Source organism: Lathyrus oleraceus, chromosome 4 (assembly GCF_024323335.1).
Source record: "Lathyrus oleraceus cultivar Zhongwan6 chromosome 4, CAAS_Psat_ZW6_1.0, whole genome shotgun sequence".
Classification (NCBI taxonomy): domain Eukaryota; kingdom Viridiplantae; phylum Streptophyta; class Magnoliopsida; order Fabales; family Fabaceae; genus Lathyrus; species Lathyrus oleraceus.
The window spans coordinates 237612499-237631084 of NC_066582.1; the positions used below are offsets into that span (position 1 = coordinate 237612499).

Below are 18586 nucleotides of genomic sequence, written 5' to 3' on the forward strand. Positions count from 1 at the left end.
AGCATAGATTGCCGTTGAAGCCAGAATGCTCGACAGTCAAGCATAAATTGAGAAGAACACATCCTGATATGGCTGTGAAGATCAAAGAAGAAGTGCAGAAGCAGATTGATGTCGGTTTCCTTGTGACAGCTGAGTATCCGCAACGGGTGGCCAATATTGCGCCTGTGTTGAAGAAAGATGGAAAAGTCCACATGTGTGTCGATTATAGAGATTTGAATAAATCTAGTCCAAAAGATCATTTCCCTCTGCCACATATTGATATGTTCGTAGACATTACTGCTAAATTCAAAGTCTTTTCGTTTATGGATGGATTTTCCGAATATAATCAGATCAAGATGGCCACTGAAGATATGGAGAAGACCATATTCATTACACTTTGGGGAACATTCTGTAATAGAGTGATGCCTTTCAGTTTGAAGAAGGCTGGTGCAACTTACCAGAGAGCAATGACTACTCTTTTTCATTATATGATGCATAAAGAGATTGAAGTTTATTCCAATGACATGATTGCTAAATCAATTGATGAAGAGGAACATGTTGAGCATTTGTTGAAGCTATTCCAGCGTTTGAGGAAGTATAAACTCCACTTGAATCCCAATAAGTGTACTTTTAGTGTTCTTTCTGGTAAGTTGTTGGGCTTTATTGTCAGCGAGAAGGGTATTGAGGTTGATCCTGCCAAATTCAAAGCAATACAATAGATGCCTGCGCCCAAAACTGAGAAGCAAGTCAGAGGTTTTCTTGGCCGCTTGAATTATATCTCAAGATTCATTTCACACGTGACTGCCATATGTGCACTTATATTCAAGCTTCTTCGGAAAGATCAGTCTTATGATTGGACCAAAGACTGCCAGAAAGCTTTTGACAGTATCAAAGAATATCTGCTTGAACCTCTGATTTTGTCTCCACCTGTTGAGGGAAGACCGCTGATCATGTATTTGACTGTGCTTGAATATAGTATGGGTTGTGTTCTAGGTCAGCAATATGAGATTGGAAAGAAAGAATTTGAAATTTACTACCTCAGTAAGAAGTTCACCGACTGTGAGACTCGGTATTCTATTCTTGAGAAGACTTGTAACTCATTGGCTTGGGCTGCTAAGCGTCTGCGTCAGTATATGTTGAATCATACCACTTGGTTGATATCCAAAATGGATCCGATCAAGTATATAATTGAGAAGCCTGCTTTAACTGGGAGGATTTCTCGTTGGCAGATGTTGTTGTCAGAGTATGATATTGAATATCGATCTCAGAAAGCAATCAAAGGTAGTATCTTGGCTGACCATTTGGTTCACCAACCGATTGAAGATTACCAGTCAGTGCAGTATGATTTTCATGATGAAGAGATCTTGTTCTTGAAAATGAAAGATTATGATGAACCATTGCTTGAAGAAGGGACAAAACCTGGTTCCCGTTGGGGCATGGTATTTGATGGAGCTGTTAATCAGTCTGGTAATGGCATTGGGGCAATAATTATTACTCCTTAAGGCACTCATTTTCCGTTTACAACTAGATTGACTTTCAAGTGTACAAATAATATGGCATAATATGAAGCTTGCATTATGGGGCTCGAAGAGGCCAGTGATCTCAGAATCAAGTATTTAGATGTCTTTGGAGATTCGGCTTTGGTTGTGAATCAGATCAAATGTGAATGGGAGACAAATCAACCAGGTTTGATACCATATAGAGATTATGTGAGGAGGATTTCAACTTTATTTACAAAAGTTGAATTTCATCATATCCCTCGAGATGAAAACCGGATGGCAGATGCTCTTGCAACGTTGGCATCAGTGATTGTAGTAAAGTATTGGAATGAGGTTCCCAATTTGTCTGTGATGCGTCTTGATAGGCTAGTTCATGTTTTTGTTGTTGAAGAAGTCAAAGACGAGAAGTCGTGGTATTACGACATCAAATGTTTCCTCCAAAGTTAGATTTACCCGTCTGGGGAATCTTTGAAAGATAAGAAGACTTTGAGAAGATTAGCTAGCAATTTCTACTTGAATGGTGATATACTGTACAAGAGAAACTTTGACATGGTTTTGCTCAGATGCGTGGATAGACACGAAGAAGACTTGTTAATGACTGAAGTGCATGAAGGTTCCTTTGGTGCTCATTCCAATGGACATGCAATGGTGAAGAAGATGTTGCGAGCATGTTACTATTGGCTGACAATGGAATCTGACTATTGCAAATTCGTGAAGAAATGCCACAAGTGTCAAATATATGCTGATAAGATTCAAGTTCCTCCGACACTATTGAATGTTATTTCTTCCGTATGGCCCTTCTCCAGGTGGGGAATTGATATGATTGGGATGATTAAGCCCAAAGCTTCAAATGGACATCGTTTCATTTTAGTGGAAATTGACTACTTCACAAAATGGGTTGAAGCGGCATCGTATGCAAATGTAACCAAGCAAATTGTTATAAGGTTTATCAAGAATCATATCATATGCCGTTATGGTGTGCCAAGTGAGATCATTACTGATAATGGATCGAACTAGAATTATAATATGGTAGAAGCTCTTTACAAAGACTTCAAGATTGCACATCATAATTCTTCTCCCTACAGACCCAAGATGAATGGGGCTGTTGAAGTTGCGAATAAGAACATCAAGAAGATTATTCAGAAGATGGTTATGACATATAAGGATTGGCATGAAATGCTCCCATTTGCTTTGCACGGGTATCGAACATCCATCCTCACTTCAACAAGGGCAACCCCTTTCTCTCTTGTATATGGCATGGAAGCAGTACTCCCCGTAGAGGTTGAGATTCCTTCATTACGTATGCTCATGGAAGCCAAGTTGAGTGAGGCTGAATGGTGTCAAACCAGGTTTGATCAGTTGAATTTAATTGAAGAGAAGAGATTGACTTCCATGTGTCATGGTCAGTTATATCAGCAAATGATGAAGAAAGCTTTTCATAAGAAGGTCAAACCTCGTGTGTTCAGAGAAGGTGACCTTGTGCTTAAGAAGATTTTATCGTTCAAACTAGATTCTAGGGGCAAGTGGACTCCTAATTATGGAGGCCCATATGTTGTTAAGAAAGGATTTTTAGGCGGTGCTTTGATTCTTACAACTATGGATGGTGAAGAGTTAACTCGTCCTGTGAACGCAGATGCAGTCAAGAAATACTTCGCCTAAAAAAGAAAAGAACAGCGCGCTAAGTTGAAAACCTGAAAAGGCGGCTTAGGCAAAAATGAGCGTCTGGGTGGATTGAAAACCTGAAAGGGCGATCCAGGCAAGAGTTAGAGACATAAAAACAGAAAGAATTTCCCGATAAGTTGAGTACCCCACCTTGGGGAAACTTATGAAAAAATTAGGGATTATGGCAAGTAATTGCACCCTGCTGATCTTCAATTTTGGAGAAAACTTTGAGCACAAGGGTTGACAGTGATTCATCGTCCACGGCAGCGGCCAAGAGCACAACGGATATCAAGAGTTGGTGGAAGGATTAGTGATCATTTGTATTCTATGTAACCCTTTTCCATGTAAATTACCATTTTCAACTTTTTAAAGATCTATGGAGTCTTGTCATTTACAGACTACCATTCTATTAAATAAAGTTTAACTTTTATCCAATTATTTCTACTCTTATTTACTTCAGCCAATAGTTTTAATTTTTATTATGATCATTTTTGAAATTAAAATTTTAATCAAAATCATTTTTCTTAAAATATATAAAAGCAAGAATATTTCAAAGCAATTAAAAAGAAACATCGACAACATTTCGAAAGCAGCAAGTGTCAAGTGGGAAGCATTAAGGGTTCCCCAAGCAGTTAACCCTTCGGGTATCCTTATCTGAGTTTGTTGTTCCAGTTCCCCAGCGGAGCTTCTGTATTGTTCCCAACTGAGTTGGTTGATTTAGTCCCCGCCAGAGTCTGTGTGTTCTTCAGCAGGGTTGATTTTCTATTTTGATCTTCAGCAGAGTAAGATCGATTTCCATAGTAGATCGCGTTGGTCTCTCCACCAGTTGCCATCCAAATCACTCCCAGTTAGAGTTTCCTCCTGGTTTCTAAGCAGCTATTTGTGTTTATCCTCTTTATGGTTGTCTCCCATTTGATATGGTATTGACCACAAATTCACCATATATTCGATAACGGTTCCTTTCCTCAGCAGATCTCCTCCTTCCCTAGCTAGGGTTGAGTCTTTGGGAGGTTGATCTCTCTCTGTTCTCTGGCAGTTGTCTCCCTTTTGTGGATTGACCGAGGATTGTACCGATGATTCAAATGTTGCGAGACATTTATATCCTTTATGATCGTTTTGTCAGCATAATCATCATATATATATATATATATACACACTCATATAATTTCATAATTGCATATTTGTATCATCATATTTACTGAATCATTGTGTGGGATTCTTATTCTCTTTTATGGCGGTACTTTATCCCCATACAAGTTCAGTGTCTGTCCTCTCTCAATGATAGAGTGTCGGCCCTTAAGCAGAAAGACTTTAACATTTCTCCTTTCGCCACTGAGTTATTTCCTCGAGGATGATTATTGTTTCATTTTCCTCCCCAGTTGATTATCTGGATGGAATCACTCCCCTTGAGATATATCCTCATTCGGTTGAGTCTTGATTGACTGTTTCTTTCTAGCTCTTGCCTAGACAGATATTTTGAGTCTCCTAAGAGTTTATTGCCCAGTAACTAGTAATATTCTTCTTAGTTTGCAGTTTTTTACATCTTGCCCAATACCCGACAAAAGTATCCCTGTTTTTCTCCCTAGTTGTGTCCCGAGTGGATTCATTTCCTAGGAAGTATATCCTTGATATGTTCATCCTAATCGGTGACAAATATATTTCTCTCCCCTGCCTGAGTATATCCTTGATATGTTCATCCTAACCGGTGAAGGATATTCTCATCCTTGGTATTCTACCCAGTACAAAGGTAGTTGTAATCCCTATTTTGTTCCCCAGAGAGTTAATCCTTAATATGTTCATCCTAACCAATGACTGGTTTCCTTCTCTTTGTGATCTTCTACCCAGTAACCGGTAGTTGTAAATTCTGCTTTCTCCCCTTTGCAGAGTTCATCCTTGATATGTTCATCCTAACCGATGACGAATACTCTCTCATGGTATTCTATTCAGTAACTGATAGATGTAATTCCTATTTTCTCTCCTTACAGAGTCTATCCTTGATATGTTCATCTTAACCGGTGACGGATTTTCTCTCTGATGGTATTTTACCTAGCAATTGATAGATGTAATTCCTACCTTTTTGATCAGTTGGTTTATCCTTGATATGTTCATCTTAACCGATGACGGATATCCTCCTTGACATCCCAGGCAAGTTTATCCTTGATATGTTCATCTTACCCGATGACGAATTTTCTTCCCTGTTGAGTTTATCCTTGATATGTTCATCCTAACCGATGACGGATACTCTCATCTTTGGTCTTTTGCCCAGTAACTGGTAGTTGTAAATCCTATTTTTCTGCAGTTTTCCCCAACAAGGCTATTCTTACCCAGTAATTGGTAATGAATACTCCCTCCTGGCGGTTCCCAGTGAGTCATCCTTGATATGTTCATCCTAACCGATGACGGGTGTCCTCTCTGTCAGATTGTTATTATCTCCTTACCCAGTAATAGGTAGTAGAGAGTAGATTTCTGCTCTTCCTATGTTGAAGTTTATTTCTTCCCCAGTTGAGTTGAGTGCGTATTTCCCTAGTGAAATCGCTTTTCCTGCACAATTCGAGTACTTCAGTGCTATCCTGGCCTACTTGTTTCCCCTGCAGATGTTTTGTTTCCCCGTCTGAGTCTTTCCATTTTGTATGGAATTACTCTAGTCCCCTAGCAGTTTTAATTCGTAGCCTGGCCTACGCATAATTCCTTTATTCCCCCTAGAGTTTATGTCTCCCCAGTGAGTTTTCCTTACGGAATGCATTATACTCCTGCGGACTTTCAGCCTCTCTGATTTCTTTTCCTTTGTGGCAATATTTCCCTACAGAGCATTAACTTTTCTATTCAAATCATATGCATCACGAGGTCTCTTAGGGACCAAATTTGTTTCTATGAGTTATTATTTAAGCCCATTCTACTGAGTCGAGCCGAATATTTTAACCTTCACCTCCTCAGTTAGAATGTCCTTAAATAGGGGCAGCTGTAAGACCCCAATTTTGACCCTAAGATCCCTCGTGCAATTTCATCATATGCATTATCATTGGGATCATACCTTGGCATCCTCCTTACCCCTCTTTCATTGGGTTTTTTTTTGGGAGAGATCACCAAGCACCATGTGATTGTATCTTACTTATATTTTATCATTTCACTAACCAAAATACCAAATGGTTTAAGACCCTCATGGCAAATAACACAACCATGGATTGATCCACAAATGGTTATAAGAATCATATATGAGTCCTAATGATTCCTACATGTTATATTGATCAAGTATTCTTCAGTAGCTTGGAGGTGATTTGCCTAGGAAACCCTAGTTTGACTGGGTATCTTGAGTAACTTCTCCAACAAGCTATCTCACCAATTTATCAAATTTTCCAAGGGACACTTCAAAATTCATCATCTTATGCTTATATGATCTACCAAAATCCAAGAAAGTCAAGAGAATTGAAGGTTAGCAAGTTGGTTGATGGTGGTTGGCCAAATGATTTCATCTTATCAAAACTAGATCTCCCTAGACCTTATCTCCTACAGTTTTCACCATATGAAAATAATTCCAATATTAATGTTACTCTAAATTACATTCCAATCAACTTTCATGTTGAGACCTAGAGCTAGTTTTTCTTGGAAAATCATTTTCTATGTTAAAACATTATAGGTCATTTTGTCTAAACCCTAATTTGAAAGTCAACTTCCCAAGGCCATAACTTGCTCAATTTTTAGGAGATGAATTATTTCCAAGTTGAAAAATCAAATTCAAGATGTCTACTGCAACTTTTATGTTTGGAGTGAGAGCTAATTCAACTTTTATGAGCATGTGATTTGAGGATACATTATAGGTCATTTTTGACCTATACCATTGAACATGTGATTTTTCTAAACTTCAAAAATGCATAACTCTATCATTAAAAATACAAATGCCATGAAATTGGTGACCCTTGTGAAGGTATTTGAAATAGCTACAACTTTTATGAAGACACTTTTCTCATTTGAAGCTCAAATAAAAAGTTAAGCAATGTGGAATTCTGAGATATATGGCTTGCCACTTAGAAAAAATTTCAATATGTTGAAATTTCCAAACATCCACCTCAAAATTTACCATGATCCAAGTTCCAAGTGAAAAAGTGTTCAACATCAAAGTTGTTCCCCTTGATCTAAGTTTTCCAAAGAACCCAAGTTCATGCATTTTAGATGAAGTTTTCTAGGTCTGCGTATGGCTTTAACAGAGTTGCATCATCAGAGAAAATCAAATGTCCAAAACTCTGCATATCATTGCCTTGCCACTCAAGCCTCATTTGAACATCAAAATAGTTGGATATGGATCAAATTGGATTGCTTCATGGGCATGTACACGCCCATGCAAGCTTGTGCATGAAATGACAGAATTTATCAATTTTTCAAGTGTGCAAATATCAGTCCCAATTGCTATAAATAGAGGCCCTTGGAGCTCAATTCTCACATTTCAAAGGAAAACTTGAGAATTTTCAACTTGAAAATTGAGTTTGAATCTCACTGTTTGGAGATTCAAGAACTCCAGGATCTAAAGCTTTATACCATTGCTAAACCTCTCCTGCAAGCTTCTCAAGTGTGATCAGATCAAGGTTGAAGCAAGCAACATCAAGTTCAACACATCATTGGAGGTAACTTTTAGAAAACTTCATCTCTTCGATTCTCACTCAATTCTACTCAATTCTCTTTGATCTTTGGTTGATTAAAGTCCTACCAATATAGGCAAGAAGATTGAGTTGCTTAGAGGTCAAATCGAAGCAACTCAGTTGACAGACCTCAAAATTCAACTCCTCATATCTTTTTATATATTTGGAGTTAGTTAAAATTGAGGTCAGATTCATGCTCTACGCCATTTTTCTTTCAGATCATGTCCTCCTTTTTTATTTTGGTGATTGTTGAGGGTGGACCAGTCCGGTGAGGTCCACCGGAGAAGAAGACCGGAGCTATGGCTCCGACGGTGCATTGCCACGTCTCCCAGCCATAGGTTCCAGCTGAAATGTTTTAATCACGAGTGTACATGATGATTACCACGCGTGTGTACAGTTGACTCAAGTGCATGGTGGATTGCGCGCGCTCTGCCCCTTGATCTGCCACCTCAATTAATGAGGGAGATCAAGTGGCTCATGTTTTTTTTTTATTATTTAAATTTCATTTAATTTCTTTTATTTTCATTAATTGATATTAATTTTAATATTGATCCAAAAAATATGAGAGGTTCACCAAAAAAATTTAAATAAATTCTCCTTTCATATTCTGAATTAAAATTATATTTTGGATCATTATTAATATTTTTCATGATTTAATTGATTTTGTGAATATTTTAATTGTTAAAAAATACTTTTAAGTCTTTAAAAATTCTGAAATTTTTTCTCCAAGGTCCTTTGACCTTGTTTGACCTATGATAAATCTCATGGCCATTTCTTTGGTGTTTTGATGAGGTTTTAGGAATTTGACAAACCATATTTAATTTAATGCATTACTTTTAGTATTTTTAAATTGAATAAATGCCAAATAATTGTGTTGAGCCATTTTGATTGACTTTGTAAGTTTGACTTGTGTTGTTGGGCCTTGGTCAAGGTTGATTTGACTTTGTTAGGTTAAGATCATTGGATTTAGGGGATTGATGGAATGTACATTCCATTTCCCAAAATGAATGAATGATCTTAATTTGGTAAAAGTCCTCCTTTGTTCAATTTGAGTTTTGATTCATTTCCCTCCCTCTTCATCTCATTCCCCTTCTTTATGCATTCATGTCATGGACCTATGATATATCCATATCCTAAGGCTAGTTGATTGCGAAATCAACATAAGTATGGATGAGATTAGGCCACGACTATTGCATATTCTTTTTGTGTGTGGTATGTTTCATGAGCATAGTCCATTATACTATGTCTCTAACATGCATTAACACCAAAGTTCTATTGCCCGACCTCAAATAGTTGTGACTTCTACATAAGTCCAATTACGATTACTTAACATAGCGCTAAATTTTGACACAAAAGGCATAGCATTCTAGTTAGTGAGATTGTAAGTCTCCCCTCTTTCATGGTATTGTGTGGAAACTTGACCTTTTTTCCTTCCTTTGGAAGATGTCTTGGTTCAAGGATCCATTCTTGTGATAAGTGGGTTGAGTGTTCTCCAAAGAATGACTTAAAATGAAAAGAAAAAGCAAAATAATACTAACTTTTAACTCATTAACTACTAACATTTAATTTCAAGCCATTTACCTTAATGCAATTTATTTTTTAGCCTTTATTAATTTGCCATTATTCATACTATTCTAATTTTTTATGTTAATGCAATTTTCACTTTGTCCATTTGGACCATATTGTGTGATATATCTTGTTTTTGTATATTTTGTTTGTTTGTGTGGTCTTTGACCACTAATGTACATAATAACAACAAAAACCTTAAAAAACACTTTTGTATGGACTGTTGACTTGATCTTGGACAAATTGGACTTCGAATCTAGGCAACCTCCCTTTGCTAAAGGACTTGCCAATGCCAACTTTTGTGAAACCAAGTGCTTGCAATTTGAAACTTCATCTACTACATCTTTGAAGACCCCTTTTGAGTTCATCTGCAACATGATCATTTTGAAACTATTATTTTGAACCTGTGACTTGTGGAATTCATATGTTACATGGGCTAATTTGAAGAAGATCATGGAGTGGCTAAGCTTGGATGTGGCTATCTTTATTTGATACCTTGCTCTTCAAGATTGATATAATTATGCATTGTGTGTTGCTTGATTCTAAATGTCCAAGGGAATTTGGGTTTCTATATGACATTCTTGTCTATTGGATTGCTACCCATTGGTCAGATCTTTTCAACTCTTAACTTTTAATTTTGTGCATAGGATTAGTCTCTTCATCTCCTCCTCATTTGTTTAATTTCAAAATCTCTCCCTCCTTTTTAAAAAATCTTCTTTTATTGAACTTGTTTTGTTCTAAACTTTGACCACTTTGCAAACTAGAAACTTTGGCCTTATGCCATTGCATTTTTAAACTTCATTTCTTAATCAAACTTGTAAATAAACTTGATCATACTTGACTTAAACATTAAAAAAGCCAAAAAAAGAACTAACTTATTCAAACCATTTTTAGGCCTTTGTGCCTTTCAAACTTAATTTTTGTTAAAAGCAATGCATCCACTTTGAAATTTGTATCGCGAACTACGAGGTTTTCATCCCTCATTTTTATGTTGGTACGTAGGCATAAGTCCGAAGGTCTTGTCAAACACAAAAATATAATTAATGAATTATTTTCTCATCCCTCAATTCTATTTGTTTGTATACATCCATTTGTACAAAATACATATGCACACAAGAAAGGGCTCCCTATGAGTACCTAGGACACTTTGGATGCTAACACCTTCCCTCTGTGTAACCAACCCCCTTACCTGTAATCTCTGACATTTTATTAGTTTCGATTTGAAAACTTCTTACTTTTGGGTTTTGTTCGTACTTTTCCCTTTTCCTTTGGAAACAATAAAAGCGTAGTGACGACTCTGGTTTTATTGATCTCTAGCTTATCCATAGCTTGATGATCATGAATTTACCGCTACAAATATCTTTATTTGATGCCTTTCTCTTCAAGATAATATATTGTGCATTATTTGTTGCTTGATTCTAAATGTCCAAGGGAATTTGGGGTTTCTATATGACATTCTTGTCTATTGGATTCCTACCCATTGGTCAGATCTTTTCAACTTTTAACTTTTAATTTTGTGCTTAGGATTAGTCTCTTCATTTCCTCCCCACTTCTTTAATTTCAAAATCTCTCCCTCCTTTTAAAGATCTTCATTTCTTGTACTAGTTTTTTTTGTTTCTAAACTTTGACCACTTTGCAAACTAGAAACTTTGGCCTTATGCCATTGAATTTTCAAACCTCTTTTCCTAATCAAACATGTAAATAGACTTAATTATACTTGACTTAGACTTTCAAAAAGCCAAAAATAAATAACTTATTCAAACCATTTTTAGGCCTTTGTGCCTTTCAAACTTAATTTTTGTTAAAGGAAATGCATCCATTTTGAAATTTGTACCACGAACTACAAGGTTTTGATCCCTCATTTTTATGTTGGTACGTAGGCACAAGTCCGAAGGTCTTGTCAAACACAAAAATATAATTAATGAATTCTTTTCTCATCCCCCCATTCTATTTGTTTGTAAACATCATTTTGTACAAAATACATATGCACACAAAAAAGGGCTCCCTAGATGTATCTAAGACACTTTGGATGCTAACAACTTCCCTCTATGTAACCAATCCCCTTACCTGTAATCTCTGATATTTTATTAGTTTTGATTTGAAAACTTCTCACTTTTGGGTTTTCTTCGTACTTTTCCCTTTTCCCTTGAAAACAATAAAAGTGCGATGGCGACTCTGGTTTTATTGACGTCTAGCCTATCCATAGCTTGATGATCATGAATTTACCTCTACACAACCTCCATTAAAGGATGTCCGAAGACTATCCAAGAAGTGTATGTCAGTGCTGGATATCAAGTTAATGCTATTGATGAAGATATTGAAGATGAAGATTTGAGCAACCTGGTGTACCTGTGTGATGTAGCTTTGAACAATTGAAAGGCGATTGAAATCCCAGAGATATTTCATTTGTCAAAGTAATTTGTTGTTTTTCTTTGTTGTTTTCAAAATTCCATAGCTATGCCCAAAGCTATTGGACCATTTTGTAGGGCCACCTTTTCATTTTAAAGATTATATCAATGAAAGTGTTTTGTTAAATTCTTGTTTGTTTATTTACTGCTCTTTCTCTTTCACTTTTAAAGGAAAATGGAAATCTTTCAAAACCATTAAAATAAAAATCATTTTCCTCTTGCATTCCTTTATTTTTTTTACTTTTAATAAAGGCAAATCATTCAAACATGTAGAATAAAAGATAACCCTGTTGAATCCAATGAATCTACTTTCACTCCTAACTTTGATTCATCCATCTACCAAGCTAATCAAGAGGGTGAGGAAGATTGTGATGTTCCCGACGAACTGGCAAGATTGGTGGAGTACAGGTACACAGATCTCCAACCATATCAAGAGCATGTAGAGACAATCAACCTTGGCACAAAGGAAGATAAGAAAGAGGTCAAGATTGGTACAACACTTGGGGCAGATGTCAAAGAAAGATTGGTCAAGCTTCTACAAGAATATGTGGATGTGTTTGCATGGTCGTATCAAGGTATTCCCGGTTTAGACACAGACATTGCTGTTCACAAATTTCCACTCCGACCAGATTGTCCCCCAGTAAAACAGAAACTCCGAAGAACGAGACCAGACATGGCTTTGAAGATTCAAGAAGAGGTCAAAAGATAGTTTGATGTTGGATTCATCGTAGTTGTAAAGTACCCTTAATGGGTAGCTAACATTGTGCTAGTACCTAAAAAGGATTGCATGGTCAGACTGTGCATGTACTATAGGGATTTGAACAAAGCTAGTCCGAAGGACGATTTCCCTCTCCCACATATTTACACCTTGGTTGATAGCAGTACTAGGTTTGCTGTTTTATCCTTCATGGATGGGTTTTCAGGTTATAATCAGATCAAGATGGATCCCGATGACATGGAAAAAGCCACCTTCATCACACCATGGGGAACTTATTTCTACAAGGTTATGCCTTTTGGTCTCAAGAACGCATGGACAACCTATCAAAGGGCAATTGTCACCCTCTTTCATGACATGATGCATAAGGAGATTGAGGTCTATATGGATGATATGATTGCCAAATCATAGAGTGAGGAGGATTATTTGTACCATTTGTTGAAACTATTTTAGCACCTCAGAAAATTCAGAGTGCGTCTGAATCCAACTAAGTGTACATTTGGGGTCCGATTTGGGAAGTTACTTGGTTTCATTGTTAGTAGACGAGGAATTGAAGTAGATCCAGACAAGGTCAAAGCGATACAAGAAATTCTAGCTACACAAACTGAAAAGCAAGTTAGAGGTTTTCTTGGAAGATTGAACTACATTTCCAGGTTTATTTCCAACATGACTGCTACATGTGAGTCTATATTCAAATTGCTCCGAAAGGATCAAGAAATTGAATGGAATTCTGATTGTCAGCAAGCTTTTGAGAAGATTAAAGGTTGTCTGCAAGAACCTCATATCTTGATTCCACCCATTCCATGGAAGCCTCTCTTCATGTATTTAACTGTGCTCGAAGGATCCATGGGTTGCATACTAGGTCAACATGATGAAACTGGAAATAAAGAATATGCCATTTACTACTGGAGCAAGAAGTTTACTGATTATGAAAGAAAATATTCACTTTTAGAGAAAAAATGTTATGCTTTAGCATGGGCTTCCAGACTTCTTAGGCAGTATATGATTTGTCACATTACTTTGTTGATCTCCAAAGTCGATCCAATAAAGTATATCTTTGAGAAGACTACTCTGATTGGAAGACTTGCCCCTTGACACGTGTTGTTATCTGAATACGACATCTAGTACGTAACCCATAAATCTATCAAAGGATGTGTTTTGTCTGACTACCTCGCTAATCAGCCTGTTGAAGACTATGAGCCATTGAAGTTCGATTTCCCAGATGAAGACATTATATTGGTGAAAGATTATGAAACTCCAAGCCCAGATGAAGGTCCCGAACCAGGTTCCCATTAGAAGATGATGTTTGATGGTTCCTCCAATTGCATGGGGCATGTTGTGGGATTTGTGTTGATGAATCCTAATGGTGGGTATACTCCTTTCACAACAAGATTCTGTTTTGAATGTACCAATAACATTGCAGAGTATGAAGCATGTATCTTGGATATTGAAGCTACAATTGACACCCGAATCAAGATCCTTGAAGTGTATGGAGACTCAGCCTTGGTGATCTACCAATTCAAAGGCGAATGGGAAACCCGTGATGAGAAGTTAATCCCACACCGTGCCCACATTCTGGAATTGATAAAGTACTTTGATGAAATCACCTTCCATCATGTTCCAAGAGAAGAAAACCAGATAACAGATGCTTTGGCTATGTTAGCCTCTATGTTCGAAGTCAAATTTCTCAATGAGGCATCATTCATCATAATTGAGCGGAAACCTATGCCAACCTATTATCTATTGGTTGAAGAAGAAATTAACGAGAAACTGCGGTTCTATGATATCAAGAACTACTTGCAAAATTAAGAATACCAAGTGAATGCAACAACCCTATATAAGAAGACTCTAAGGAGGTTGGCATCAAAATTCTTCCTTAGCAACAAGGTGTTATATAAAAGAAACTATGACATGGTTCTACTCAGATGTGTGGACAGACACGAAGCAAACCTATTGATCAAAGAGATTCATGAAGGGTCGTGTCAAACTCACACCAATGGACATGCCATCTCTAGGAAGATCTTGAAATTTAGTTATTACTGGTTGACCATGGAGTCCGATTGATCCAACTATGCCATAAAATGTCACAAATGTTAAATCTATGTTGACAAGGTGCACGTGCCTCTAACACTGTTGAATGTTTTATCATCACCATGGCCTTTCTCAATATGGGGCATTGACAAAATTGGGTAAATTGAGCCTAAATCTTCCAATGGTCATTGTAAGACCCCAATTTTGACCCTAAGATCCCTCATGTTATTCTCATCATATGCATTAGCATTGGGATCACAACTTGGCATCCTCCTTACCCCTCATTCATTGGGTTTGTATTGGAAGACATCACCAAGCACTTTTGATTGTATCATACTTCATTTTTCTTTGTTTACTAACCAAAATACCAAAAATATAGTTTAACTCTTTTGTAGGTAGGGCACATGCTCACCCTTTTGATCTATCAAGCTCATATATAGGGTTTAAGACCCTCATTGCAAGAAGCTCAACCAAGATTTGGTTCAATATGGCTATAGGCATCATATATGAATCCCCATGATCTTCACATGATATTTTGATCAAGAAATCATCAAGAGTTTGGAGTTGGTTTTCCTTTGAAACTCTAATTCATCTAGATATCTTATGTGACTTCTCCAACAAGCTTCTTCACTAATTGATCAAATATTTCAAGGGATACTTCACATTTCATAATCTTATGCATATATGATCCTCCATGAGTCCCAAAAGTCAAGAGAATATCAGGCTAGCAAGTTGGTTCATGGTGGTTGACTAGAGGAATTCAAAATTGGGGTTCCCTAGACCTTATCTCCTACAATATTTGTCATATGAAAATGATTCCAATATCAAAATTACTCTAAATTATGTTCCAAACAACTTTCATGTTGAGGTAGAGAGCTAGTTTTGCTTGGAAAGTCATTTTTATGGTGAACGATTATAGGTCATTTTGTCTAAACCCTAATTTGGAGGTCAACTTCCCAAGACCATAATTTGCTCAAATTTTTATGAGATGAAATCCATTCAAGTTGAATGATCAAATGCAAGATGTCTACTTCAACCTTTATGTTTGGAGCAAGAGCAAATTCAACTTTTAAATGCATGTGATATGAGGAGACATTAAAGGTCATTTTGGGCCAATACCATTGAACAACTGATTTTCCTCAACTTCTAAAATGCATACCGCCTTCATGCTAAATCTAAATGAGGTAACATTTGTGACCAATTTGAATTATTTTTAGAGAGCTACAACGTTTATGTAGGAACTTTTCTCATTTGAACTCCATAGAAAAAGTTACTCAAGGTGGAAGAAGTGAATATATGGCTTGACACCTAGAATCTTTTTGAGATGTTTGATTTTCCAAACTTCCACCTCAAAATTCATCATGATCCAAGAATCAAATGAAAACATGTTCAACATGAAAGTTGTTCCTCTTGATCAAACCTTTCAAAAACGTTTAGTTTCATCCCATTTGGACAAAGTATGGGTGACTTGCGCATGGCTTAAAGTTGAATGACCATTTGGCATATTTGGACTTCCACTTTCCATACACAAATGCATGGCTTGATAACATGACTTCAATGTTTCTCGCACATGATTTTGGACCTAAATTCATCATTACATGGGCCTATCACACACCCATGCATCCATGTAGAGCCATTTTGCTATTTTTGAACATTGGAAAGAAGTGTGCAAATAGAAATGCCTTGGCTATAAGTAGAGGCTCTTTCACTCTGAATTGAGGACCCTTGCGCATCAGCTTTGAATCACCGTCCCTAAACCCTCTCATTCAAAGGATAACTGATTTTCATTGAAAATCGAGTTTGAATCTCCACTGTTTTGAGATTCAAATCTCCAAGAGTCCTGCTTCTTTCTTGATCCATTTCCACTCCATCAAGCATTCAGAGCAAGGTTAAGCACCATTGAGAGCAAAATCGTGGCCATCTGAACCTGCAGTGAAGGTGAATTTCTCAAGTTTCATCTCTTCAATTCTCACTCAATTCTCCATAATTCTTGTTGATTTTTGGTTGTCTGAAGTCCTACCAATGTAGGCAACAAGATTGAGTTGCTTAGAGGTCAAATCGAAGCAACTCATATCATGATCCTCAAAATTCAACTCCCTGTATCTTTCAATATACTTGGAGCTTGGTAAAATTGAGGCCAGATTCAAGCTCCTGAGCATTTTTACTTTAAATTCGTGTCCTCCTTTTTCATTTTGGTGATGGTTAAGGATGGACCAGTCCGGTGAGGTCCACCGGTGAAGAAGACCAGAGTTCTAGCTCCGGCGGTGCGTTGGCATATCTCAGACCATAGGATTAATCTATTTTGTTCTAATCCTGAGTGTTGGTTTCAATTACCACTTGTGAAACGCATTGACTCTAGTCCACCATGGAACGCACGCTGGGAGCCACTTGATCTGCCACCTCAATTAATGAGGGAGATAAGGTGGTCCACGTATTTTTGTATTTTTCTAATTTTTAGTTTAATTACCTTATTTTCATTAATTCATATTAATTTTAATATTGATCCAAAAAATATGGGACTTTCACCAAAAAAATTCAAATAAATTCCTCTTTTATTTTCTGAATTAAAATTAGTTTTTTTGGATCAATATTAATATTTTTCATGATTTAATTTTTTTTGTGCATTTTTAATTGCTTAAAAATACTTTAAAGTTTTCAAAAATGATGAAACTTTTTCTCCAAGGTCCTTTGACCGTGTTTGAACTATGATAAATCTCATGGCCATTTATTTGGTGTTTTGATGAGATTTTAGGATTTTGACCAACCATAATTTAATTTAATGTATTTTTAATTGTTTAATTGCAAATAAGTTGTGTTGAGCTGTTTGTGTTGGCTTGTTGAGTTTGACTATTGTTGTTGGGCCTTGGTCAAGGTTGATTTGACTTTGTTGAGTTAAAATCATTGAATTTAGGGGATTGATGTAATGTACATTTCATCTCCCTAAATGAATGAATGATTTTAGTTTGATAAAAGTCCTTCTTTGACCAATTTGTGTTGATTTCATTTCCCCTCCCTCTTCATATCAATCCCATTCTATTCCCATCCATTTCATTGACCTATGATATCTCTACATCCTAAGGCTAGTTGAAATCAAAATCAACATGAGTGTGGATGAGATTAGGTCCACCCCTTTTGCCTTTTTCTTTTAAGTGTGGTATGTTTTAGGAGTATGGTTCATAATACCATATCTCTAACATGCATTAACACTAAAATTTCTATTGCCCGACCTCAAATAGTTGTAACTTCTACATAAGTCCAATTACGATTGCTTAACATAGTGCTAAATTTTGACACTAAAGACATAGCATTCTAGTAAGTGAGATTGTAAGTCTCCCCTCTTTCATAGTATTGTGTGAAAACTTGGCCTTTTTTCCTTCCTTTGGAAGAGATCTTGGTTCAAGGATCCATGCTTGTGAATAGTAGGTTGAGTGTTCTCCAAAGAATGACTTAAAATATAAAAAGCAAAAGCAATACTAACTTCTAATCAACTAACATTCAACTAACATTTAATTTCAAGCTTTTTACTTTTATGCACTTTAAATTCAACTCTTTATTCATTTGCCATTATTCATACCATTTAACTTGTTTATTTTAATTCCATTTTCACTTTTCTCACTTGAGCTTTATTTTGTGATTATATTGTGATTGTATATACTTGTTTGTGTATCTTGTTTGGTTTTGTGGTCTTTTGACCTTAATGCACATAATAACAACAAAAACTCTAAAAAAGACTTGTGTGGACTATTGGATTTGATTTGACACTTTGGACTTAGAATTAGGCAACATTCCCTATGCAAAAGGACTTGGCCAATCCCAATTTGTTTCTGAAACCAAGTGCTTATGAAGTTAACTTTCATCTGATGGAAGTTTTGAGATCCCATTTGAGTTCACCTGCTACATGGTCTTATTGAAGTTGTTACTCTAAACCTGTGTCTAGTGCCTATCTCTGAGCCATTCAAGGAGTACGTCATCTGGTACATGGGGAATTATGAAGAAGATCATGAAGTTGCTAAGCTTGGATGTGGCTATCTTTATTTGATGTCATGCTCTTCATCTTCTTATTTGTGTATTGATATTGCTTGATTCTAAAGTCCA

General features: G+C 36.6%; 1 protein-coding gene across 1 annotated transcript; it reads left to right on the forward strand.

Annotated features, from left to right (window-relative positions):
• Positions 1-13786: 13786 nt before the first annotated feature.
• On the forward strand, positions 13787-14269 carry LOC127136843 (uncharacterized). The gene has a single exon (XM_051063358.1). It carries the CDS (start codon positions 13787-13789, stop codon positions 14267-14269), a length of 483 nt encoding a protein of 160 aa, XP_050919315.1.
• The last annotated feature ends 4317 nt before the right edge of the window (positions 14270-18586 follow it).